The sequence below is a fragment of the Eptesicus fuscus genome, chromosome 13 (assembly GCF_027574615.1).
Source record: "Eptesicus fuscus isolate TK198812 chromosome 13, DD_ASM_mEF_20220401, whole genome shotgun sequence".
Taxonomy (NCBI): Eukaryota; Metazoa; Chordata; class Mammalia; order Chiroptera; family Vespertilionidae; genus Eptesicus; species Eptesicus fuscus.
The window spans coordinates 67,983,759-68,010,453 of record NC_072485.1 but is presented as its reverse complement, the minus strand read 5'-3'; the positions used below and the strand labels follow the sequence as shown (position 1 = coordinate 68,010,453).

Sequence of the window (26,695 nt, the reverse complement as noted above, 5' to 3'; positions counted from 1 at the left end):
TGATTTTAGAAAAAGAGGGCAGGAGAGGGTTAGAGAGATAGAAACATTGATCAGCTGCCTCCCGCATGCCCCCTACAGAGGATCAAGCCTGAAACCAGGGCATGTGCCCTGACTGGGAATTGAACCCGACCTCTTGGTTCATGGGTTAACGCTCAACCACTGAGCCGCATCGGCCAGGCTGTTAACATTTCTTTTTCAGGAAGATGATGGAGAACATGTGGGAAACCTGTTAAGAAGTTAAAAGAAAGATTATAGGTTAACTTCTCCTAGCAGAGATGACAAGAATCTGTTTATCTAGCATGAAAGCTTAATGGACTTCTAATTTCTGTTGCAGAAACAGTGCAGATGCTGAGCTCTCACAGCCAGCTTTGTGTTTATACTTCTACCTTACCATTTAGCACAATGCCCACTGTCCTACAGCTGTTTATAAGCATGATAGGTTTGCTCAGTAGATGGAAAGCTTATGAAGAGCAGAGATCATGTCTTTTTCACCTGGATACTATACCTAACAATAAACCATGTAAACAGCAGAAGATCAGTAAATGCTTATTGAGCCAAAAAGGCTAGTATGACAACTAAATACTCAGTAGGTAATTAAAAATTCATTCATTTTCCCCATCCTATATAATAAAAGCCTAATATGCTAAGTGTCTGGTCATCTGGTTGTCCATTCAACCAATCAAAGCGTACTATGCTAATGATATGCTAAGGCTGCTCAACCACTCACTATGACGAGCTTCTGCCCTGACCACCAGGGGGCAGAGAGTAGACAGGTTGACCAGTCACTATATGTGCACTGACCACCAGGAAGCAGACACTCTGACCGGTAGGTTAGCTTGCTGCTGGGGTCTGGCCAATCGGGACTTAGCAAGACAGGCTGACACGTCCTGGAACCCTCCCACATTCCCTCCCTGGCTGGCCAACCTCCTGCGTCTCTCTCTGACTCCAATAGTGCACTGGTGGGGTCCTTCACCCTGACCTGAGCCCTCTTGCAATCCAGGACCCCTCAGGGGATGTTGGAGAGCCAGTTTCTGCTGATCCTGCTCAACGCAGCAGCTGCCCCCTGGTGGTCAATATGCTCCCACAAGGGGAGCGCTGCTCAGCCAGAAGCCGGGCTCATGGCTGGCAAGCATAGTGGTGGTGGCGGGAGCCTCACCCACCTCCACGACAGCGCTAAGGATGTCCAACTACCGGCTTACGCCCACTCTCCATGGAGCCAGCATTCGGACATCTCCTGAAGGCTCCTGGACTGCAAGAGGGTGCAGGCCAGGCTGAGGGGCTCCCTCCTCCCCCCAGTGCACAAATTTTGTGCACCGGGCCTCTAGTTACTAATAACTCCAGATCAAGAGGAATTATACACCAGCTCACCAGCACGAACACATCTTCAATTACTAGTATGTGTAACCCCTAATGTGTTACCAAGTCATCTCTTCCCATTCCTCTGCCTCTGCTCCTAGCTTAATGAGTTAATTTAGACCACTGTTTCTCATATTTTAAAGTGCACCAGGATCACTTAAAAGACTCCCTAAAACACAAATTCCTAAGCCCCACAACTAAAGTTCCTGACTCAGTGGGTCTGGGTAGAGGCCAAAATTTGCATTTGTAACAAGTTCCCAAGTGATGCTAATGCTATTGGTCTAGGAACTACATGCTGAGAATCCCATGTTGCCATAGTTACATAGTTGTACTTGTTCTGTTGAGTGGATGCTTATTTCATCAGCATGGGTTCTGGTGGAGTACCGAAAAGGGTTTTTCAAATGCAAACTTTGTGACTCCTCTACTCTTCCCACCTTGGTGCCACTTAGGCAACAGTGAACACATTGGCTTGTCAAACTATCAACACAGGGACCTTCAGGTTACCATCTGTAGATGTCACAGCACAAGCCCCCAGTTTTTTTCAACTCACTGAACATAGAAAGGGGAGACAGCTCTGCTTGGGACCCAGGAAGAACACCACTGGGGAAAAGGCAGAACAGTGAGATATCAATAAGGAGACTGACATAGCTCTCACACTGTCCGCCCCCCCCCCCAAATTTATAATAATAATAATAACATCAATTGAACACTTGTATGCCAAAAAAAAATACTATTCTAAGTGTTTCACATGTATTAATTCATTTAATCTTCAAAACAATCCTATAAGCTAGAAACTATTTTTATGACCATTTTACAGATGAAAAAAACAACAACACAAAGTCCCCCAAAAGGCAAAATAAATTAACCAAGATTACATTGTTAAGAAGTAGCAGAGCCCTAGCTGGTTTGGCTCAGTGGACAGAGTGTTGGCCTGCAGACTGAAGGGTCCCAGGTTCGATTCCAGTCAAGGGCACATGCCTGGGGAGTTGCGGGCTCAATCCCCAGTAGGAGGCATGCAGGAGGCAGCCAATCAATGATTCTCTCTCATTGATATTTCTATCTCTCTCTCCCTCTACCTTCCTCTCTGAAATCAATAAAAATATATATATTTTTAAAAAGTAGCAGAATGATTATTTGAACCTGAACAGTCTGGCTCCAGAGTCCAAACTCTTTGCAATATTGCAAATGGCAGCTGTCCTCCTCAAGCTCCACTTCCACTCCCTCATGCCCACAGACCCACTTGAAAGATGAATGGGGACACATTCAGAGTTTCTTCAAACTGTTCCAAAAGACATAAATCCCTGGTCCAAGTCCAGGTTTGAGTTGTGCCCCCTTAGCTATTATATCAGGATTAGCAGTTAAAGTCTCAGGGGAATTATTAAAGTTTTAGTGGCAGGACCAAAACAAAACATAGAAAGCAGGCCACTCCCTGGCTAGACTATCAACTCCCCAAGGGCAGAACCATTTAATTCTTTTACAAGACCCAAGTGCCCTGGAAAATGCTAAGCCTTTAGAAAGTGCTACATACATTTCAAAATGACAGTACAAAAAGGGTACAGGTTGTAAAGCTTCCATGGGGAAAAATCAAGAGGAAATTTCCGGGAGGGAGAAGGGAGGATGGACAAAGGCACATAAAAACTTAAGTCACATAATACAAAGGTACAGAAATGTTCATTGGCCCAGTAGTCTTCTCTAGGAAAGCCAAAGTAGCACATGCAATTCAGCTTAGAAACTGGGCCCCAGTTTCTCAATAAGCACACCACTCACTAGCAGTGTGTAGTATATGGCATATGGAGATGTAGTGAAGAGTTTAGGTGGAGAGGACATTGATGGTCCAGCGATTGGTAGATACCAAATAAGTAAAAGGCCTTGAGCACTATAAGGCTCTCTGGGAGGAGTGCTGCATTTACTTCTGTTTCCCAGGCAACCAAGCCAGCCCCCTTATCACCTTTATTCTCATCACTGGAGCAGAATGAAAGGTAATTGGGTTAATTATTAAAGCAGCACTAGCTAGTACCACCACCAATAATTGTCCATTTATATGGGATTTATAAACAGCTATCTTACTTGATGTTGAGTTGGAATGTGCCTCTCACTTTACTTGCCTGGCTACTGGATAAGAGAGAGGACAGAACATGCAGATAAAGGGTCCAACACCAGAATTATTATTCATTTCTGTTCATACTCATTTAAGTATAACATGCCTTTTAACTGTGTCCACTACTATTCATCTTTCCCAGATTTGCCAATTCAAGTGAAGATCTGGTATACAGTAATTAAGTAATTTGTTGTATTAGAGACCTAGATATTAAGTTGAAAAACCAGGCTAGTTCCTAAAAGTTGTCAAGCCCAAGGCCCCAATGCCCACCTAGTTGGCCAAAACAGACTAGACAGGGCTCCTAGAAGTAATTCCCTAAAGTACCAGGGAAGTGGGGACATCTAAGAGAGGACTTGTGTTTCTAAAAGAGATAAGAGGGGCAAAAGACAGGAAAAAAATAAAGTTAACAAGGAAAAGTAAATTCTTGCAAAAGAGGTAGTTCTGTCTTACCCACACAGGCAACAAACAGAAGGATGCCTGGACAATGAAAATACATAAGAAATCAACAACACAAGGAAATTTCAGAAATTCAAAAGTATGTGAAAACTGAAGAACATAATCCTAAACACTCCTAAAATATACATTGTAGAGTAACATTAGCTTTAAATGTATTTATACCTCTCTAAGTACAGGTTCAGAATTTGTGTTGTCTACTGGATCAAAAAAGAAATCTAAGAGAAATTAGAATGGCTGGGCACAAAGCCATTGCTAGCCCAGGACACTTGACCAGGCCCCAATGACCTGTGGCTAGGAGCAAGAAAACCCTGACACTTCCCAGTGGTTTTACTCAAAATACTAAATTAAGTACATCAGGCCAACCATCTGCTGGGAACAGATGCTCATTAGGATGAAAGTCAAAAATATGAGGCAGGCCAGATAACTAATACCCTACATTACCCACGTCCCAAGCCTTCAGAAGATTTTTGTTCTTCCAGAAATTACCAGGAATATGTCAAATGCCAGGGCTTCTCATTTTAGTTTTATGAGCCTCAAACACGCAGAAAAATATAAGCTTAACATTTTGGCAGATACTCCATACTTGAACTCAGGTAAAACATGGCACAGAAGACAGAATACAGTTATTTTAAGTTAGGCAGTCCAACCTGGTTTAAAGTTCCAGGACTACTACCTCTCACTGTGTTAAACTGTGCAAGTGACATAACTTCTCTGAACCTCAGTTTTCTTCCCTGTAGAATGGAAATGCACCATCTACTTCACAGGGCTGTTATAATGATTAAAATAGATAATGATTAGGAAAGCACTTAGAACAGTACCTGGCTCATAGTAGGCAGTCATTAATTTTACCTCCTTCTTTATTATCAGTTGCTGTTATGACAGAGCTAGAGCTGTCTGCTAAAATGTCAGCCGGGGAAGCTCTTCAGATTTTAGTGTGTTTCCCAAAAAATATACCTGGTAGAGTTGCAGTAGCTTTAAATGTATTTTATACCTCTTTAAGTACAGGTTCAGAATTTACATTCTGAAGAAGGGGCATGAGGTGGTTTGATGAGTACTTGAGGCCTCCAGGAACCTACAGAATTGTGGGGAATGGATCAAGATAGGTAGAAGAGATGAACATTCACAGACTATCAAAACACTTCTCTGAAGTAGGCTCTTATGGGAGGAAGTGGGAAGAATGGATCTTAATTTTTTACAAATCCGTTTTTGTTGATGATTTTGAATGGCTTTGGCTAGGGTCCACTGGAGACTCATTTGCCACCATAGTACTGGTCATGTCTCCTAAAATTACAGGTGTTTATGTTTTTTGTCCTGCAGGTCTGTCAAATTTCCATGCGTCACCCTTGTAAAAAGCCACTCACCACACAAACTTTTGCTTTATGTTTGGAGCTAAGAAGCAAACAGCAAGACTGAGGCATAGCCAACCGCCTAGACTTTGAGCTACAGGAGGGCAGGGGTCATATTCACTCTGGTAGCCTAGAACAGTACCTGGCACATTGGTGCAGAACAAATATCTGCTGAATGTAATTGTTCTGAGACCATCACAACCTCATTCCAATCATACAAGAGGAAATGCCTTACCAGGAAAATTGAGAGTGCTTACTGCTAAAAGGCCAATTTGTCTTTCGCTTCAAAAGCCATTATTATATCAGTGATATTACAAGATCACAAGTAAGTTTAATAAAACATAAAACATCTGTGTCTAGGAGGGCACAAAGGCTCGGGGAAAGGGCTGTTACATAATAAGATTTTCCTCAGCAAGCACCACTGTATTCATGGAAAGCTATGTCTAAAAGCCACTTAAAAAACAGGCATACTTCATTTTATTTTGCTTAGTTCACTTTATTATGTTTCACAGATGTTGCCCCCTTTTTAAAAAAAATAAATTGAAGGTGATCTGAAATCAAAACCACAATATTTACAAGGTATGTATACCTATAGAGGAACTAAAATGAATAAAAACCCTGAAGATCAGCAAGTTCCCTGAGGGCGTTTTCTCTGTTCCAGAGTAAGATCCTGGAAAAAGAATGCTATTTTGAAGCTTTGTCCTTTAAAGTAACTGTGGGGAGGCAGATTAGGAAGCTCTGGAGTCTCATTGCCTGGTTCAGTTCTGGCTCCCCTACAGCTGCATTACTTTGGGCAAGTCAACCTTCTAGGCTTTAGTTTCCTTTACTGTTAGATAACAGCACTCATCTCATAAGATTGATTACTATGAGAGAAATGAAATTCCTGGGAAAAAGCACTTAAAACATTCCCTATGGTTTCGTATACAGCAAACACTCAATGTTAGGCTTTCTTTGGTTGCTGTTGTTATTATTGGACTTTTCTCAATAGAAATACAAGGTAAGACAATTGGTCAATAGAAACTGGAGAGACATCCAAATATCCTATATAATAAATGGCTAATATGCAAATCGACCGAACGACAGAACGACTGGTCACTATGACGTGCACTGACCACCAGGGGGCAGACGCTCAGCGCAGGAGCTGCCCCCTGGTGGTCAGTGTGCCAGAAGCCGGGCCCACAACTGGCGAGCACAGCAGCGGTGGCAGGAGCCTCTCCTGCCTCTGAGGCAGCACTAAGGATGTCCGACTGACGGCTTGGGCCAGCTCCCCGCACCACCGAGAGCTCCCAGACTGTGAGAGGGCACAGGCTGGGCTGAGGAACCGCCACCCCCCCACAGTGTACGATTTCGTGCACTGGGCCTCTAGTCCTATATAATAAAAGGATAATATGCAAATTGACCCTAACGGTGGAACAACCAGTCACTATGACGCGCACTGACCACCAGGGGGCAGACGCTCAATGTAGGAGCTGCCCCCTGGTGGTCAGTGCACTTCCACAGGAGGAGCGCCACTCAGCCAGAATCTGGGCTGACGGCTGCGAGCGTAGCGGCAGTGGAGGGAGCCTCTCCCACCCCCAAAGGCTCCTGAGCTGCCAGAGAAATGCCTGACTGCCAGCTTAGGCCTGATCCCCTGGGGAGCGGGCCTAAGCCGGCAGGTGGACATCCTCTGAGGGGTCCCAGACTGTGAGAGGGCACAGGCCGGGCTGAGGGACCCACCCCTCGCTGAGTGCACGAATTTCGTGCACTGGGCCTCTAGGCTACAAATATGAAGGCTTTTAAGAAAAGAGCAATGGGCACTATGTAACATGTATCTTGAGAAGATGGGAGAAGCTAGTTTAATTATGAATGGAAAACATATGCTAATCTAACTCAAGAATGACATTCTTAAAAAAAATCTAGATTTCCTTCCCCCTTTCTATCTTTGTTAGAGAACTTTTCTTAGTAGAAACAACTGGCTGCTGGAACACAACCCCAATATTCAAATGTATCCATAAGTGGAATTGGGTCACTTGGGGTCAGACCTCTGGGCATAAAGTAGGAAACAGAAAATGAAGGTAGAGTTATTAAATCAAAAGAGAAAAAAATAACATACAGCTGTTCCAAAAAAACTAAATGCCAGGAAACAGAGATTTCTCCAGCAGTAGAGGAGCAGGAGGTGCTGTGTGGGGTGGTGGAGGCAGATGTCTGGAACAAAGAAGGGTGGAGAAGAGCTCCATAGCACTGTCTGGCAGCAAGTGATTATCTGCCAGCGAAGAGCTTCTACATAGCCCCACCCGAAGTGACAAGCAAGGAGAAGCAGAGCCATGGGATCTGTTTACCAACTCGGGCCAGAAACCTCCTCAGATGAGGTTGTCAGGAGACCATGGTGTAGTATGCTCCCAGCCAAGCCTGGGCCTAAGAAGTCCTAATCTCCAACAGAGAAAGCACGAATGTTTCTGGGAATTCTAGGCCTTTACGTTGGGTCAAGGATACTGTTCAGGGGAGGCCAGATCCCATGCCTTCCAGCTGTCATAGCAGCTTCATTAGAAATCACATTCTCACCCTAGCCGGTCTGGCTCAGTGGATAGTCAGCCTGCAGACTGAAGGGTCCCAGGGTCTGGTCAAGGGCACGTACTTCGGTTGCAGGCTCCTTCCCAGCCTGGGTCCTGGTCAGGGCTCATGCAGGAGGCAACCAATTGATGTGTTTCTCTCACATCGATATTTTTCTCTGTCTTTCCCTCTCTCTAAAAAATCAGTGGAGCCCAACCAGCATGGCTCAGTGGTTGAGCACTGACCTGTGAACCAGGAGGTCATGGTTCGATTCCCAATCAGGGCACATGCCTGGGTGGCGGGCTCGATCCCCAGGGTGCAGGGTGTAGGAGGCAGCCAATCAATGATTCTCTCTCATCAATGATTCTCTCTCTCTCTCCCTCCTCCTTGCTCTCTGAAATTAAAAAAAAAGTCACATTCTCCCATCTGACAGTGCCACTGGCTCACATACAGATCCCTACCTTTATCTATCACGTGGCCCAGATTTTACAAAACATAAGCATTGCTTATGAAAGATACACTTAAAAAAATAAAGATATATTTAAATGCCCTGATTTAAAAAAATATTTCATTGATTTTAGAGAGAGGAAGGGAGAGTGAAAAATGGGATGACACTCAACCAACTGAACCACACTGGTCAGGGCGTGACTTGATTTTTATACCTTTTATGCCTTCACATACATAAATTTACAAGTTGGCAGTAGACGTGGTGGGAAGGGAGGAAAAGAGTGTGATGGAGAAATAACCTTTGTCAGAAAAAAAAGAATTCTGCTTTATTCCCTTCTTCAGACTGCCCAGAAGCAGCAGCACACACTATGTCTCAGAGCTCAGTTGCATCATGCTTAGATGTCACTAAGCTCTTCAGCTACATAAAATTGCCTCAATTGGGCTTATTCAGCCCATTTCTGTTCTGTGGAGATTTCTCAGCCAGCTCTATGGGTCTCTCCTCCTTTCTTAGAAGATTCCACAGTGCCTGGAAACACCATGTGCTGCCAGTAGCAAAGGGTAGGAGAGGTATGCATTAAGCCCCTAATTAAATCACAGGATCTGGCTCAGGAGTATCTCACTAACTGAAACTTGAACAAGACACTGCTATCATTCAATAGCCAGAATCTAATTGCTAGATTAAGAAAAAAAATGGTTTCAATGAGGGGGTGGGGGGTGGGAAGGTGGCGGGATTTGAAAGATGTTTGAAGGAAGTAGGAATATGCAAGAGAAACAGCTTTCTTTAATCTTGCAGTTTCTTGATTTGAAGTAAGGAACTGAGTACACCTCAAAACAGAGTTTTTGTCCAGGTGGCAAGATGCTGTCAAATCAATTTAAGTAAAGGAGGGGAAAGCTTTACCTGGCTCCCTGCCCCTTCAAATTTTCATAATCCAAAGAAACATTTCCTTACCTGCCAGGACCCTGTTAACAGAAGAGTGAGTAGCCAAGCCAGGCTGTCCACGTTCATGAAAAATCCCAGCATAAGGCAAGTACTCAGGCAGCAAGAAACGCCTACAAGAAGGAATCACATGTGAAAAGCCTACTAAAGACGACCATAAAACAAGGGAGATATACTATGAATCAATGCTAACGGATCCACTAGACCTAGGAATCCACAGAAGCCCAGAGTGGAGTAAAAATTCCTAGGATTTGTACATTCACAGAATTGTACCTCCTTCTTGATCTTTCTTCTAAAGTTTCCCAGGGCTTTTATTCTTGAACAGGATGCTCTCAATACCACTATTCTCTCTCTTTTTACTGTGGCCAATCATCTCCTGTCAAGTCCTTAGGTAGCAGGGCTGGATCATAGGCTCACTAGAAAATAATTCCAGATATGGACAGTCCAAAGACCAAAAAGTAGGTTTAAAAACTAAATCCCAGGCGTTCATAAAGGCTCCTTCATAAACGTCTCTCATAAAGGCTAACTATCCAGTTCTTACCTTGGTACAAAGCGTCCCAGCGAAGGCGCAGACATCCGGGCGTTGCGTGGAGCTCGGTGCCTGGATCTGTCACCATTGTCCCTGGAGGAAACAAAAAGACTGCATGTAAGAGAGTCACTAAAGCAGAATCAGCCACCAGCCCAAAAAACGAGCATTCCCCCAAACTAAATTCCTACACTGAGGGGAAGACCCCAGAGAAATCAGTGATCTGTTTGCTTACTAATTTGGGTGGCATATTCATACACTCTATTTCTAGAGTACCTAAACTAAATGACCCAGGAGCATTTATTTCAGTAAGGAAGAGTGTAGGGAGCAGCTACTATAAGGTCAAGCCTCGGACTGACCTGTGGCAGAGGCACATACAAGTCCCAGCTTGGAGAGCAGAGCCCTCCTAGCACAATTAAGCTTGACCTTACAGCCCTCCCTTAAGGGTTCCTAGGTAGCTAATGGGCTATGGGAGGTGCAGCAAGTGCTGCCAAAATAAGGCTTGAGTAACGAAATAGATTTGAAACTCTCAACATGTTGACCACTCCCCTTGTTTTGCTTTGTGTGACCTGACTATAAAATAAAGCTTCAGCTTACAGGCTGTGTCACTGTTTCCTCATCCAGGCACAGTGATCCTACCTAGCCCCAACTATATTCTCTTATCTGTTTAATTGTTCACTGCCCCTCCTCAGGTTCACCCTGGCCATGCTGGATGCGGTTCAGAGGAGGGTTTTTCTTGAATTAACAAGGTCTCTGTTGCTTCTGAAACTGAAGCAAGGCTTAGATCTCCTAAAGGATCTGGAATGGATACTTTTTTCTAAGTTAAAGATAAAGAGAAATTTTGGCTTTTGGGGATCTTGAAGGAAGAAAACTTCCCTCATTAATTTCATCCAAAAAATAGCTATCTTTCAATGAATCTGTTTAGGTCCTTGGTGTGGAAAAATCACTAATAAGTGGAAGACACTAAGTAGTCCTTTCTTTTAGAGACTGAAAAACGGACAATGACAAAGAATTATTTGACAATACAAATATAAGTCAGGTCAGTTGAGTAAAAAGAAAAAAGTCTAGGTGTTTTCTTTACAGTCTGTAAAATAACCACCATTTATGAAATATCTACTAAATTCTAATACAAAGGTTATTAGTATGTTATTCCATTTAATACTTTTAGCTATTCCATGAGGTATTATTAGCTCTATTTTACAGATAAAGAAACTAAGGACCAGAGAGGTAAGTGCCCAAAATCACACAACTAGTAAGTGGCTGAGGCAGGATTCAAGGAAGATCTGACTCTGAAGCCCTTGCTCATTGCACTACACTTCACTGCTTCCTACAAGAAAAGAGAGGGCAGAGACTTCACGTGGCTTAGTTTCCAACGCATCAAAGGAACAACACGCCAAAGGGCACTGGCTGGCCAGAGCAGTTAATTAGCTGCTTAACCAAACTCCACAAAATAAATGAACCTCTGAGAGACTGATTTGGGATATTTCTTAATTCTTCCTTTGGATTATCTTCAACTTAATAAGATAATCTTCAAACTGGCCCTGGAACCAAAATTAAGACAACACTTTGGCTTATGGACCACTGGGAGCTTTACAAGCCAGAAACAAAAGCCTAAAGAAGGTTTTCATATCTTGGTGGAACTGGATGCTAAACATTTAAAGACAAATCAATACCAGGGATACTGGAAGCTGAACCATTAAAAGTCAATACTTGGTTTTTATTTTCCCAAAAGAAAAAGCATACTATTGTTTTCCCTAACATACATTCCCTTGATTTAAAATTTCTATAGATCAAGGAAGAGGCAGAAGAGAGACAAGATATATATATATTAATACATACATATATACATGATAGCTCAATTTTGAAATGAAATGTATTTTGATAAACACTGCCTTTATAATTATTCAAAAATGTGTGTATACTTTTTGAGGGGACACCATATGTGTGTGTGTGTACACACACACACACACACACACACACACACACACACACACACACACTAGAGGCCTGGTGCATGAAATCCGTGCACAGGGGTGGGTGGGGAGTGTCCCTCAGCCCGGCCTGCACTCTCTCCAATCTGTGACCCCTTGGGGGATGTCCGACTGCCGGTTTAGGCCAGATTCAACAAGGATCGGGCCTAAACCGGCAGTCGGACATCCCTCTCACAATCTGGGACTGCTAGCTGCTAACGGCTTGCCTGCCTGCCTGATTGCCCCTAAATGCTTCTACCTGCCAGCCTGATCGCCCCCTAACCACTCCCCTGTTGGCCTGATTGACGCCTAACTGCTCCCCTGCCGACCTGATCGCTCCCAACTGCCCTCCCCTGCCGGCCCAATCACCCCCAACTGCCCTCCCCTGCCCGCCTGGTCATACCCAACTGCTCTCCCTTGCAGGCCTGGTCGCCCCTAACTGCCCTCCCCTGCAGGCCTGTTCACCCACTACTGCCCTCTCCTGCTGGCCTAATCGCCCACAACTGCCCTCCCCTGACGGCCATCTTGTGATGACGTAAGGGTGGCCATCTTGTGACGTTGTGCGACACTACCTAGGCTTTTATTATAGGGAATACACACACGCGCGCGAAAGAGATCAGCAGCTCAGATACAAGCAACATTTCAATCTGATGGTTACATTAGGCATCATTACACTGGGTAGTTCAGTTTCTTAGAGCATTGCATTGATATGCCAAGGTTACAGTTTCGATCCCCAGTCAGGGCACACACAAGATAAACCAATAAATGCATAAATAAGTGGAACAACAAATCAATCTCTCCCTCCCTCCCCCCCCCTCTCTCTTAAATCAATAAGTAAAATAACTAAAAAAGTTGTAACATACTAAGAGAGTGGAGATGTATTTGCTGGTCCTCAGCTTAACACCTTAACTAATGATGGAGAAGGAGGAACTAAGCAGCATCTCAATAAAATGTAAGAATGACTTCAAATTGACAGTGCTCAGAACCCTAGCAAAGGAGAAATGGCAGAATAGGACCCAGAATGATTAGGAAAAGGTGAAACGCGGTAAACACACAAATGAGATGATGCTGCCTATGGGCAACTAACAAAGACATCTAGGAGAAAACAGCCCATAACAAAAACAGCTCAAGCATTTACTGACCAGAAAAACCTTAAAAACAGAAATGGGTAAGGTGTCAAAGGTTTTATAGTCTAAAAAGAAGGGAGGATTCAGAAATAATAAAGAGTTGAGATGGGGCAACAAATTTCAATGCATAGGATATCTGCAGAGGGGTGGCTTAGAAGGAGGGGACAGGAAGATTGGTAAAAGTTCCAGGAAAAAAGCAAAGGAATTAAAAGCACTTAAAATAATGTTGTTTTTAGAAAACTACACAGACTCTGCCACTCACTTCAGTGCTAGTACAAGATCAACATGAAGCATGGCTCCATGAGATGAAGGAGGCAAAATTGGTCAGATAGAGACAGTATGAGTGAATTGGAAGATTGTTTTATAGATGAACAGTGGAAAAAAGAAAGATACAGAGAGGGTTTATCTTAGAAACAGAGGAGAGTGCTAAATACTGGGGCCTAACATAGTTCATGCCCTTTTCAAGGGGAGCTTAAATAAAATAAACAACAATGGTGAAGACCAAGAGCACTGGCCCATCCACTGAAGGGTCCCAGGCTTGATTCCCGGTCAAAGGCACGTACCTGGATTGTAAGTTCCCACCCCCCAGTTTAGGCACGTGCAGGAGGCAAGCAGACAGTATGTCTCTCACATGGATGTTTCTCTCTCTCTCCCCCTCCCCCGCTCCCTTCCACTCTCTCTGAAAAAGCAACGGAAAAAATATCCTCTGGTGAGGATTAACAAAAACAAACAAAATAAAGGCGAAGACCAGAGTGTGCAGATGTGCTGGTGCTTTTCCTCCAACACAGGAGGACTTTCCCACCAAAACACTTGGTAGGGAGACACCAGAGAAATCCTCATCAATTTCATCAGCCAGAAAGTAGAAACTGCCTTTAAGCTAGCAGGATAGATGCTGACTGAGTTATTAATGGCTTTCCCAGTTGTTGAACTCTATGCATCTCTGATTAACTCTCTGAGGGGTATTCGAGGAAGAGAGGGAGAAAATGTAAGATTTTCTTGTCAAAGATTTTATAAGGGAAAAAACACCCTTCAAACAATCAAGCATCTAAGACAAGTACCAAACACAAGAAAAACATATCTTTGGAACAAGGGAGAAACACAGCAGCAACTCCTGCTAAATGCCTGGGATTAATTGCCTGAGAAAGGCTATAATTTAAAAATACACCTACAGACCGCTATCTGAATCCTGACCAGACAATCAGGTTGTCGTTACTCCTCAGTGACAAATGACTCTGACTCGGGCCTTTATAAATGAACTTCTTGCAGCAAATAGTTCAAAAGGCCATTGTCCTCTTGACAATACACAATGACTTTGCTGAAAATTAGACTATTAAAAAAATACTTGTCAGTCCGTGTGGTTCAGTGGCTGAGCATCAACCTAGGAACCAGGAGGTCACAGTTCGATCCCAGTCAGGGCACATGCCCAGGTTTCAGGATCAATCCCCAATAGGAGGTGTACAGAAGGCAGCCAATCAATGATTCTCTCTCATCATTGATGTTTCTATCTCTCTCTCCTCTCCCTTCCTCTCTCTGAAATTAAAAAAAAACACACATTTAAAACAAAGAAAGAAAAAGTGTTCAGTAACAGAGTATGTTTGTTTAAAAATATATATACTTATTTCTCTATGCTCTTTTGTTTCTCCTCAATCTTCAGACAAAAGAAGGCCTGTTTGGAATTCCTGTCCCTGGATGGCACAGTGATCTTGGACAAGACCTTTCCTTACCTGGGTGCTATGAGGAACTGAGGCCCCAGTCTCTAGTGCAGTGATGGGCAACCTTTTGAGCTTGGTGTGTCAAACTTCGCCAAAAAACTGAGCATAACTCGGGTAGTGTGTCACTTTGAGGAAAAAACATTATTTCGCAAATGTTTCATCCTCAGGAGCAGCAAATGTTTCATCCTCGACATGCGGCCGCCTTAGCGGCCCCATGTCATCAGAAATGGCTATGCGTGTCAGTGCTGACACGTGTGTCATAGGTTCGCCATCACTGCCCTAGTCCATAGTTATCAGTCCTCATGTGTTCTCACCTGTACTTTGCCCACAGCTTTCAAATTGATTTTCCTGCATCCATATACTTGTCACTTTAGGTCACCCTAACCAGTGCTGTCACATTTAGCCTAACATACATATTGACTAATGGATGTCCCAGGCAAAAGTAAAGTAAAAACTTCTTAGCCAGGCACTCCAAGGCCCTCAATAGTTCAGCCTTTTATGATCTTCTCCCTCATATTATAAATACTCAATAGCTCTATTCAGGGTCCTCAAATAAACCCTGTAAATCTCCAATCTCTGGGCTTTTTGTTTAAGCAACCCCCTTTCTAGACTTTCCTTCCCTAGCCCCATCCTCCACATCAATTCATCAAAGTCCTATGCAGCCTTCACACCCAGCTGAAATCCACGAAGCCTTCTCTCAGCTCCCCAAATACCCTCCCCAAACGCTGTCCTGTACTTCAGTGGTATCTGTTACAATCTATCTTGTAAGACACGTAAAAATCCAATCATGTTATTCCATAGCTTACAACTCTTCAAGGGTTCCCTCTCACCTACGGAATAAAGTTCACTCCCCTGGTAAGGCACAGAAGGCTCTCTAAGATCTGGGACTACTTTAACTCTGCAGGCTCGTCTGCCACACATGTTGGACTTTACAGTCTAGCCATACTACGCAACAAGGGAATTCCTGAAATATTCCATGCTGTTTCATGTTTCCATGACTGTGTTTATTTACCTTTCTCCTAAGCATAATTAGAGAAAGGTCCTATTTCAAGACTTAAATCTTTCCCTTTTGTAAGCCCACCCTGTAAAAACAATCAGCCACCACAAAAATCAAGTAAATTTAAAACTCTCTGGTAAAAAGGAAGGGAACAGTTTCTTATCTCATCACATTTTAAGAACTATTCCTTAAATTTCTGTACAATACCAGCAACTCAACAAATGTAGTTAGTTGCCTGATTCTCAATCATTGCTTTAGCAGGTTCTAGCAACGTTACAGTGTTTCCTTCAAGTTTCTCTTGCACTTCTAATATTAAAGAGTCTATGTTTGTAAGTCAAAGGAAGAAACAAAGGCAACTCTGTTTCAAAATAAAGTAGACAACATCTCCCTCTGAAGATTTACCCTTCCCTTTCTTGGCTACAAGTTATGTATTTGCTATTAGTAGTCACTGACTCCCCCAGGGGTCCTAGAAATTCTGGGCACAGAAGAGAGAGCAGGAGCAAGTACTACCAAGGACATATGGCTGGCTTTGCTCTACTGGAATTCCCAGCCACAGGAGCTTGAAGTATGAGTCTCACAAAGCTGTCAGATTTCGATGACAGATGATAGGAGTAGTATGACCTGATTTCTGACATATTTTCTTTGTCATGGCTCAACTAAATTTCTGTTATGCCAAAAGGGCAAATGGAGAATATAACATTCCGAACTAAAGACAAGCAACTTCCCCTATGCCACACCCAATCAGAAGGCAGAGCTGAGTAACAGCCTTCAGAACACCCCTCAACTACATCATATACCAAGAAGACCTTTTAATGACTTTGCCAGAAGGTGTCTAGCAAGGGGACCATAAAAGGAGAAGTCCTGGCTGCAGGATGCTCCCCTGTACATGTGTATGTTGTACTGCAGAATGTCAGACTGAGAAACAGGAACCCATCTCGGGCCCAGAAATGACTGTCATTCTCAAACGAAACATTTTTGCACATTAGATCACAATATGAATTTCTGGGTAAAGGGAGCCAGTTAATTAGAAGAATTAAGAAAATAAATGTAATAGACCTAAAGAGATTTCATCATGAGGCTGAAAGACTAGAATTCTCACTGAGATGTTTTTCCAGAGTACAGCTTAGTGTCACAACTTGAATGTAGCCCTTGTTCTTTTCTGTGCTAGCAATAATTTTTAATAAGTTGAGAATGTCAACTGTAAATAAAAAATTAAAATAAAAAAATACTGAATGCAATTAACTAGTGGCTAGTATGTGTAGTGGAAATATTTGTGACTGATCTAATCGGAAGGTTCTATAGTTCTGACTGTCATGAGCTCAGGTATCACTCCTTTGCCTTAGAAGGCAAAGCAATAACAAAGAGTCAGAAAGGGAAGGACATGAGCTGGGATCATAAATACATTTAGAATAACAGATAAGATGTGGAAGGGGCAAGGATAGCTGAAGCAACAGTCATCCAGTCATATACTCTACACTACCTCTTTTATGGGCTTTAGCAACCACTGGGACATAGCACTTAACCTGGGCTTCACAAAAACCTCCCCCCTCCTCTTTCCAAAGGGATAGTAAAAGTGAAAACTGGAATTTATCTTATGCTTTTTTGCCATCTACATTCTAGCAGGCAGACACACCTTTACCCTGCTTGTGAACATCTTTATGCAAAGATGGATGCTGAGGGTTTCAGGACAGACCTGCTGACAGCGGATTTCTGGATGTCCTGTTTGTGCATTTTGACAAACAAGGGAACCTGCAGTCTCAATCCTTCTCCCAGACAGAGATGAACGGCAGGAGAAGATACCTGCCTGGGAAGATGGTCATTAATCCAGGCCACAAAGGAATAGAAAATTTAACCTGATGCTGACCAACCTTCAAAGCTATCATCCCTAGAGATAAATCTAGACAGTCTTGTTCCACGGCAAGCTCATGGAACAAGGGCCCAATTATGGCTGTACATCACTTTTATTTATTTATTAATATTTTTATTGATTTCAGAGAGGCAAGGAGAGGGAGAGAGAGACAGAAACATCAATGATGAAAGAGAATCATTAATAGGCCACCTCCTGCAACACCCCCCCCCCCCACTGGGGATCGAGCCCACAACCCACGTGTGCCCCTGACTGGATTGAACTCAGGAACCCCCAGTCCGCAGGCCGACACTCTATCCACTGAGCCAAACCAGCTAGGACTGGCTGTACATCACTTTTAAAGGGCTTTAAATCTGCAGGACAGTAATAGTCAAGATACTAAATATGACTTTCCTATTCTCTCATCTTAGGCATGTCTGATTTTGGTGAAGTATCATCACTTAGAATACCACAAAGAAGTCAATATCTCACCCCAGCCTGTTTGACTCAGTGGATAGAGCATTGGCCTGCGGATTGAAAGGTCCCAGGTTCAATTCTGGTCAGGGGCACATGCCCGGGTTGAGGCTCGATCCCCAGAAGGGGGCGTGCAGGAGGCAGCTGATCAATGATTCTCTCTCATCAGTGATGTTTCTATCTCTCCCTCTCCCTTCCTCTTGAAAACCAATAAACAACAAAAAAAGTAAATATCTCATTGCGTTATTATAAGGATTAAACAAAAATTTAAACATACATATTACATTAATATATTTATATATACTACAAATGTTTTATATGTTATAAGTTAGTATACATATGAAAATTATAACTGATACCTTTCATTCAATGGATGATAAAAGAGAATCAAAATGATGGATCTGAATAATGGCTCCCCTTCATTTTCTGGGGACTCTGTACACCTGGATGGGACAAGCTATAGAATGACAAAATGATCTAAGCCTTAGCAAATGGAAGCAAACTGAAGAGGTCAAAGTGGGGTAGCAAAGGCAAAAGTAGGATATTCTGTGAAGGTGAGGAGATTCAATGAACAGTTTCTTTTCATGGTAACCTAAGTGTGTTAGCAGGATTTCAAGCCATGTCTAACTTACCCGAAAAAAATATAAATTATGGCCGTACACGCCTCTAATTTTCCTTCTAGTTATTAAAACTAAAGGAAAGGACGGGGGCTGAGATATTAAAATGCGCTAGCATATTCCCTAATTTCTCCCTCACTCCCTCCTCAGAGTACTTTGATATTAAGTGAAGAGGAGCAACCACAAGCAGCACTCAGTTTACAGTGGGGGTGGGTGGGGAGGAAGAGGGCAAGGATGGATGCCGATAGACTGAACAGACGTAAATGAGCATTGACCAACCAGCAACACCCTTCACCAGAACACCTAGACTACTAATATTGAGGTGACAAATTCATAGCTGCTATTAAAAACAAGATTATAGTCTGTATCAGCCCCAAAAGAAAGGCAAACACCAAAGGGAGGGACTTTTAGCGGGGCATTAGAGAAATCAGCCCACTGTTACTAACCAGGGAACACCACAAGACCCCCTAGGAAACAACAGCTTAAGTCAATCCGTGCAAGGAAGGTGAAGAGGCGATGTAAATTCAGGTCGTGCTGAAGCCGAGGGGAGGTGAGAGCACAGGTGGGCTGTGGGGAGCACAAGGAGGAGGCAGTCTGACATAGGAAATCGAGGGGGAAGGAAGAGGAAAGGGAGGAGGTGGTAGCAGAAGAAAGAGAAGGTAAGATGAGAACAGAACATTTTAAACTAACCCAGAACTCCATTGTGAAGGACAAGTCACGAGGCAAGACTCAGCTCAAAGGCATGAGCCCCACGCCCCACCACTGCAGAGGATAACACAGCCTTCCAAGCGTGCATGGAGAGGGGCCTATGCAATCTGCACCGACACCCAGAGCCACCCAGGATTACTGAGTCTCCTGAGCAGCACCAAGTCCCAGCAGCCTCGGTGGGTACATTATAATTGCTTCCCTGAATAGACCCCAATGCTGGAAAAATAATCCCATTTACAGGGGAACATATTTCACTACGGGTGTCTGCCTGGCTAAGGGAGTGGAGACACTTTCCCTTCACTGTTGCTATGTGTGCCCACCATCACCTAGATTGGATGGAAGGAAGAATGACATGTGCTGAGAGTCAGAGGGTAGCTGGGCTCTTCTCTCAGTCGATGACAGAGGCCACCGCGCCTGCTCCACTTGCCACACCACAGTGTTCACAGCATCCCTGCCTTTCTTCCACATTTACATCTTCCTCAGACAAATGAATCTCCCAGTTAGTCTTCCTTCTGCTTCCAAGTACACAATTGCTAGTGTGCTTTTAAGGATCGCATCAGGAAGGTGAACTGGTACAAAGGGTGTTCCCATCTTTTCAGTGCTTTCCGGCAAAGAGATTGCTCAAACACACCCTAAAGCTCTGTTGCAAGATGGCGCCTGGGGATTAATCATTCAGCTCACGAAACAGAAGGCTGAGGGGAGGCAAGAACTCTTAAGATCCCAGACCTGACCAGGCTATGTCAGGATGGAGAAGAAAAAAGAAAAATGACCAACAGGCTATCCTATTCCAATACTGCCAGTAAAAGAGGAGGAATAAAATACTTAACCACCCTTTTCTCTCTCTCGTTTTACATGTTTGAGAATACCAAAAAAATAGGAATCAAAACAAAAGTCAATGTCCAATCCGATACAAGCCAGAAAAGCTGTTTCAGAATGGAAACAATGAATGGCTAGAAAGGCCAGGAGCACCAGGTCAGTGAAGGCAAAACCCAGAAGTCAGATTGGGGAGCTTGAATTCTGGAGCCCGGGGCTGACCCTGCTCCTTTAGCTCACCCAGTCCCCCAACTACCAACTAAAAGAAGAGGAAGGAATCACCTCGCAACCCACCACATTAACCTGACAGGCAACTTTCAAAGGATCCTTATTGGGGGTGGAGGGAGAATGAGAAAGTTTAGGTAAAGGAGTAAAACCTCAAAGTACCAGTGTGATCACGGGTTCTAGGAGAACCCAACTTTTAAGAAAATCTGAGTATTTTCTTTTTAATCTCTCAATACCTACTCTGCTTAAGAGAAAAAAACACCAAGCCTCCTGCCTCCCTGTTGTGAAGACAGTCCCCGAGATGCATTCCACAGGCACTGCTCACACAAAAGGGAAGCAAGCATAGCAGCCATCTTCTCCCAGTCTGGCCTGGGGCCCAATGGAGGCCTCTTCCCACAGGTCCCGGTGAATCAGCAACAACTGCCAGAGATGGGCGTGCCCAGGGCATTTTAACCCTCCATCCCTCACCCCATCCTATTACTCATAAATAGTAACGTAAAGGTTTGAAGCAAGAATGTCAACCACTGCTGCTCAGACAGTGACCAACTTGGAAGCACTCCAGCTTGGGAGCAGAGGGAAGAAAGCAAGCTGAGTATGTACTTACTCAAAGTCCTCAAATTCCAAGTCGGTTCCCTCTACTGATGGGCCCTGGTTGTCTGAAGAAGAGGAGGAGGTGGAAGAGCGAAGCCGGTTCTGTTGGTAGCGCATGGAGCGCTGGCGAATACTGTCTCTCCGTGAAAGATACTGGATCATCCTCTGAGCGTAGTATGCAGCAGGAGATAATCTGAGAGAGACAGAGATGGACAAACACAAACTAGCACTAATGTGGGGGAAACTGTGAAAGGCAGTAAATCCAGTTCTCCCCTGGCATCTCCCTGCTGAGACGAATCCGGAGACATGAAAAATAAAGGGCATTTAACTCACCAGGAGGTTTGTACTGCACAATATGCTTATCAGATTGCCACCAATGTTTCTGTTCTGAGATAAGGCAAACAGACTGTCTAATCAGTCCTTATCTGATCAACAGCTGTCCCCTCCCAAGAGAATAACACTGGACTTTTCTTTTTAGTTTCTTAAGGGACCCCTTTAAGACTCACAGCATTCCCTCAATCATCCTTACGTAAAATACAAGAAATAAAGGAATCACAGCAATCATCAATAAGTCATCTCTTCTTTCCATTTTAGATGAGGAAACAGGCCAGGAGACAGGAAACCTGAGATCACTAAAGAAGGCATGTACAGGCATTTTCACCAGGACCTCCCTTTTTCTCCAACAAACAGACATACTCCAGATTTGTTCTAGCTCCTTAAAATGATCTCTGAGCCTCTTATCTCTCCTTTAACAATTTATTCAGAGATATCTATAACAGAAGATATAGACTGAGAGTAAAATATACTTGGAAAAACAGAAAAATCTAAAAGGATAAAAACAAAATTTTCTGCCTTACAAGAGAGTATCAGAGGCTACATGGGGACTGAGCAGTACAGAAGGCAACAGTCATTGTTTTTCTTCTCCCTTACTAGACTATTCTCAGTAAATAATCTAGAACTACATTCTTCCAGCTGCTTAGTGTCTTCATATTCCTTGAAAACATCAAGTGTCCCATACAACGTGCCACATTCCCTTCTTTCTCAAGTTTTCACTCCATCTTTCACAACATCGTTATATAATTTGAGGCTATTAACTGAGAGTGTGAGAGATGAATTGTAGAAGAATGTTTTATATGATAGTATTAAATGGATTACTAAGAAATTTCCAGACTTAAAACCTGACGGAAGTGCACACTGACTCAACAATTCCACTAGAAATTTTAGCCTACAGAAACACACAAGGATGCAAAGATACAAACAGAGAGATTAGAATTAATGAAAACCTGGGAAACACTCCAAATGCCCATTAACAGATTAAACAAACTATATCCATACAAAGAAACACTATATTGCTATTAAAAAGAACAAATTATTCCTATATGCACACATGAAAGCCCTCTAAAATATAATTTTAAATGGAGAAAAATTGAAGAATGGTATGTATATACTAATATGTATGTAAGCAATATAATTCTGTTATTTAAAACAAAAAATTAAAAGAGAACACAGCAATCCTAATGAGGATTACTGAGGACCTGAACTTATATAATGTTTAAATATAAAAGGAAAAAAGCATGTCTCTATTTTTTTTTTAATGGAAACCTGGAAACACTGATTAAGAATGGAAATAAAGGAGTTATATCCAAATGGTAGGAAAAGTATTTACAAACATCTTGCCGCCTGACCTTTCATTACCCCTGGCAAAGTCTCTGGGCAAATCTTCAATAAATCTACTGACTCAGGGCTAAGGAGATCCTGGAGTCAACTGCTATAGGAACTGAGGCTGCTTTTCAAGTAACTGTCATCAGAGGTGGTGGCCCTGTGCCAACCATCAAATGGATTCCCAAGCAGGCCAGCTGACAATCTTTGGAACTCAAATGTCTATGTTATGAAACAAGATGCTGCATTTGGCACCTGAGTCCAAATCATCTTTCTATAGCCATCTTTCTTTATACAGTGGGTGGGCATGGGATGAACAGATGCTTTGGCCAAGATCATGAGAGCACAAGAATCATTTCTTAAAAGTCTTAACTTGTAGAACTTTCATTATTTGTTTGGGCCTGTTCCTATGCAGTTTGCAAAAATCAATCAAGAATCCTCTATTTTCAACAAATAGAAGTCAATACTATTGAGTTGTTCCTATATCTACCAAATACATTAAAAAAAAAAAAAACCTTCCAGCATAAATCAACCATTATTGCCTAAATTCTCAAGTCAATCAGACTAGAAAAGTAAGTAAAAAAGTTTCAAGAGGAGAATAAAGATTGTTTTTTTTTGGAATTGATTCTGAAAAGTGACCACAAGCACACTCATTCCTGCGTTTATAACCAATCCTAACTAATGGGAAAATCTTGCAAATATTATTGGTGATAGTGGCAGAAATAATGTTGAAGCTGACAATAAGACTGTTACTTCATGTGCAGGGGCACAATCTCAGCACTAGGTAACCCCAACCATTTATTTCACTACGAAAGGCTGGATGCACGATATTCATGCACTTGGCGGGGGGGCGGGGGGGGCACGGGAGTGGGGGGGGTGTCTCAGTCCAACCTGCGCTCTCTCACAGTCCAGGAGCCCTCAGGGGATGTCCGACTGCCGCAGAGGCAGGAGAGGCTCCCGCCACTGCTGCACTCGCCAGCCGTGAGCCCTGCTTCTGGCTTCTGGCTGAGCAATGCTCCCCCTGTGGGAGCCCACTGACCACCAGGAGGCAGCTCCTGTGGTAAGCATCTGCCCCCTGGTGGTGTGCGTCATAGCGACCGGTCGTTTGGTCTATTTACATATTAGCCTTTTATTATATAGAAAATCCCTAAGCTATAAAACTAGGCATCAACGATTTTTTAAAAAGGATTCTTGGCACAATTATTAACTACAAATACATCCCTATCCTTGTCTTTTTGGGTATCCAGAGGGCAGCTAAGGATCTGAATGCTGAGATGTCTCACAAAGGCTCTGGCCTATACATACTGTGCACAGGGTGAATCTAAGAGAAAAAAGAAATGAAACCATCAGTAATGAGGTAACAATCCTCCTTCCACTGAAGAGCTGGATAACCATAAAACTCTGAAGTGTTCCAAGTAAAAATTTTAAATGTTTTAATAAATCTTTAAGTTTTCTTCAGGGAAAAAACCTTCCCCTTTAAAAACACCTATTTTGTGTTCAAAGGGGAAATGTGAAAACACCAACACTATAAAGTATGATACTTTCTGTTATTTGTTTCCCTGAATAGGAACAAATAACATGAAAGGAGGACAAGTTATGGTCTTTAAGGATTACTGGTAAACTGTCAGGTTCTGGGGATGAGATTCCCACTGCTATCCTAAAAGAACTACAAGAAGTTCTCTATCTCAGTGTTTCAGAGTATTTGATTCATGTGAAAATATTCCTTTTCTTATTTAGGGCTATTACTTTTGATTATGATTACGAACTAAAATAAATGTTCTTGCTTCAGGCATCATCTAAGCTGTCTACCTGTTTTAAAGTCATCAATCGCCATGTTCCCTGATCCTTGAATTCGCCATTCCAAAGGAAGAGGATAATGGGGAACCTTTTCACTAGTATCTCAGAAAGAATGCTCAGCATCATGACATAACTGTGCCAACAACAAGGTCATTCAATATCACTGGAATCAACTTGGTCTAAAGGTTTTACTGACTTGAAATTCTTAAACTAGAGCAAAGCTCATTTAGCTTTATGTGACCTGTATTAACTTGCCAACCCCACCATTATAAACACTTTTCTTTTGGCAGAGTCTCACAATGTGCTCTGGCACTGCTTAAGTGCAGGATATCCCTTCTTTAGATCATTAACAATCAGTAAGTCCAGCTGTGACAACCCCAAAGGGCTTCTCACTATAAATGTTCATCAATTCAAACACTCCAAACTTGGCACTCAGTTACCAGTATCAGGTTAAGGCGGGTCTTCAACTCATTTGAAATTTTTTTAATCTCTTCAAGAATTTTTAAAATGTCTTCTAATCAGTATAAGTCAAGCATTTAATGAAGTTCCAACTTGTTATATTTAGTTCCATTTGTCAGTCATCTCTTCCTTCAGATAGTCTCAAAAAATTCAACAACTAAATGAGCTTGATTTCTGCTTTCTGATATTCTAAACTCTCTCAAATGAGAGCAAGAAGAATTCCTTTATGTTTGAATTTATAGGTAATTTCCCTATTAATAAATACTTTTATTTCCCTTTTGGCTGTCCATCTGAATGGCAACAGTCTCACTGATCCAAGAGAAGAAATATATTCTATCCTGTGACTCTGCCAGTGGCCTCCCCAGGTTCCTCCTCTAGTGCCACATTCACAGAAATGAGCCCCAAAGGATAAGAGCTCAGTCACAACTCTGTCACCAGAGGTTCTGTTCACTTACCTGCAATACTTCCCAATCACCTGAACCACCTGTCTCAAAACTGTAACTCAAGAGTAAAAGAGCACCAGGACCAGAGAGGCACAAAATGGGGCTTCCAGCAATTGGCAACCCCAAGGGCAGCCCCTCCCCCCCACCTAGTGCCATTTCTCACTTCAGCCTTACCTCGCTGGGTCTGGGTAAATTGGGTGCTCTCTGGATCCTGCTCCATCATAACGGGATAATGAAATGAGGGAAGACTCCAGCAGCCTCCTAGCAGAGATTAAAAAAATGGCAATAATCCCTGTCAATTACCAACTCAGAGGTCATTCATTAAGGAAAATGGGGGGAAAGATAAATAACATCCCCCTTTGCAGCTAGCTAACACCTGCTATCTGGGATCACACCCTTCCTGCAAGCTAAGTACTTAGAGACATAAATAAGTGAAGAGCTACAGAGCTCCTACACTGGATATGGCCACTGTATTGTGTAGAACTGCTCTTCAGTGAGAAATGAACAAGTGCTTCAGAGACATGATCTTATTTCTATTTGCAGTACCTCCAGGTGACAAATAGGAGATTAGGATCAACACATGAGGGGGAAATTAGGCATACTAGAGATTATCCTGTAGTGCCAACAGTTATCTTGGTGTTCAGCACCTCCATTTCATCCTAATCCACAACACCTTATCTTCTACTCATCTATTCCACTCATACTCTTTTTTGTAAGAAAGAATGTCTGGGACTCTCTTAACAACTGACAAAAATTGCTAATTATATAATCATAAGTTCATCTGGTCATATGTGATACACATATTTTATTGAGCACTTTTTGATGCAATACTTCCCAAACACCTGAACCACCTATCTCAAAACTGTAACTCAAGAGTAAAAGAGCACCAGCACCTGGGAAGTTAGGCATTACTGTATATACACGAGAACACTGTGCTGTGAGGCACACAGCTATTAAGTGATAGCACTAAGACTCCAGTGAAGGTCTGTCAACTCCAAAATGCTTCAAACCACTATGCTATAGTGCAGGACCTTCTGGGCTCCAGACAGGTAAAAGTGAGTATGTATCCACTGTGAATCCAAGCTAGAATGTGGGCTCAGTACTGGTGGACCTGACTATTTATTAAGAGTAGTCAGAAATCTGGACTTTTGCATAAAATCTCCTGTTAAATTTTAGCTAAAACAGTTTTCCCTTTTTTGTACAACACGGGCCAGTTAAAAGCACATCTGATAAACATGGCCATGGGCCCCCCAGTTTGCCATGTCTGCCACACTGTTTCCCAATTCAAATGTGCCTTGGCAGTCAATCAGGCTCCTGACATGAGACACATTCCTAAGGAAATGGTCTCAGCAAGAAATGCACATTGCTCTTCTCAGGCAGCATTTTGCTCTCTGGGAACAGGTCTCTGGCTCCCTGCCAGATTCTTTAAAGCAGATCTGCAGAATAAGGACAGCAGCTACCAATCTTTTACAATTGAGTTAATTCAATTCATTGTTATTAAAACCAGCTGGCTTTAGCTATAGTCATGTGCGGTCACTTTATCCCAGCAACTGGCTTGTGGA

At 42.8% G+C, this 26,695-nt stretch overlaps 1 protein-coding gene across 5 annotated transcripts in view; it reads right to left on the bottom strand.

The window, feature by feature from the left end:
• AMBRA1 (autophagy and beclin 1 regulator 1) overlaps nt 1-26,695 on the bottom strand; it is a 171,461-nt gene that overhangs the window by 85,259 nt on the left and 59,507 nt on the right. For 2 of the 5 annotated variants that reach the window (XM_054724711.1, XM_054724714.1), the window contains 4 exons: nt 25,308-25,394; nt 20,789-20,968; nt 9,711-9,791; nt 9,182-9,282 (listed from right to left, as the gene is read on the bottom strand). In XM_054724711.1, the coding sequence (XP_054580686.1) occupies nt 9,182-9,282; nt 9,711-9,791; nt 20,789-20,968; nt 25,308-25,394 (449 nt within the window). The remainder of the gene's footprint in view (nt 1-9,181; nt 9,283-9,710; nt 9,792-20,788; nt 20,969-25,307; nt 25,395-26,695) is intronic. The other 3 variants (XM_054724712.1, XM_054724715.1, XM_054724713.1) reach the window with 2 other exon arrangements.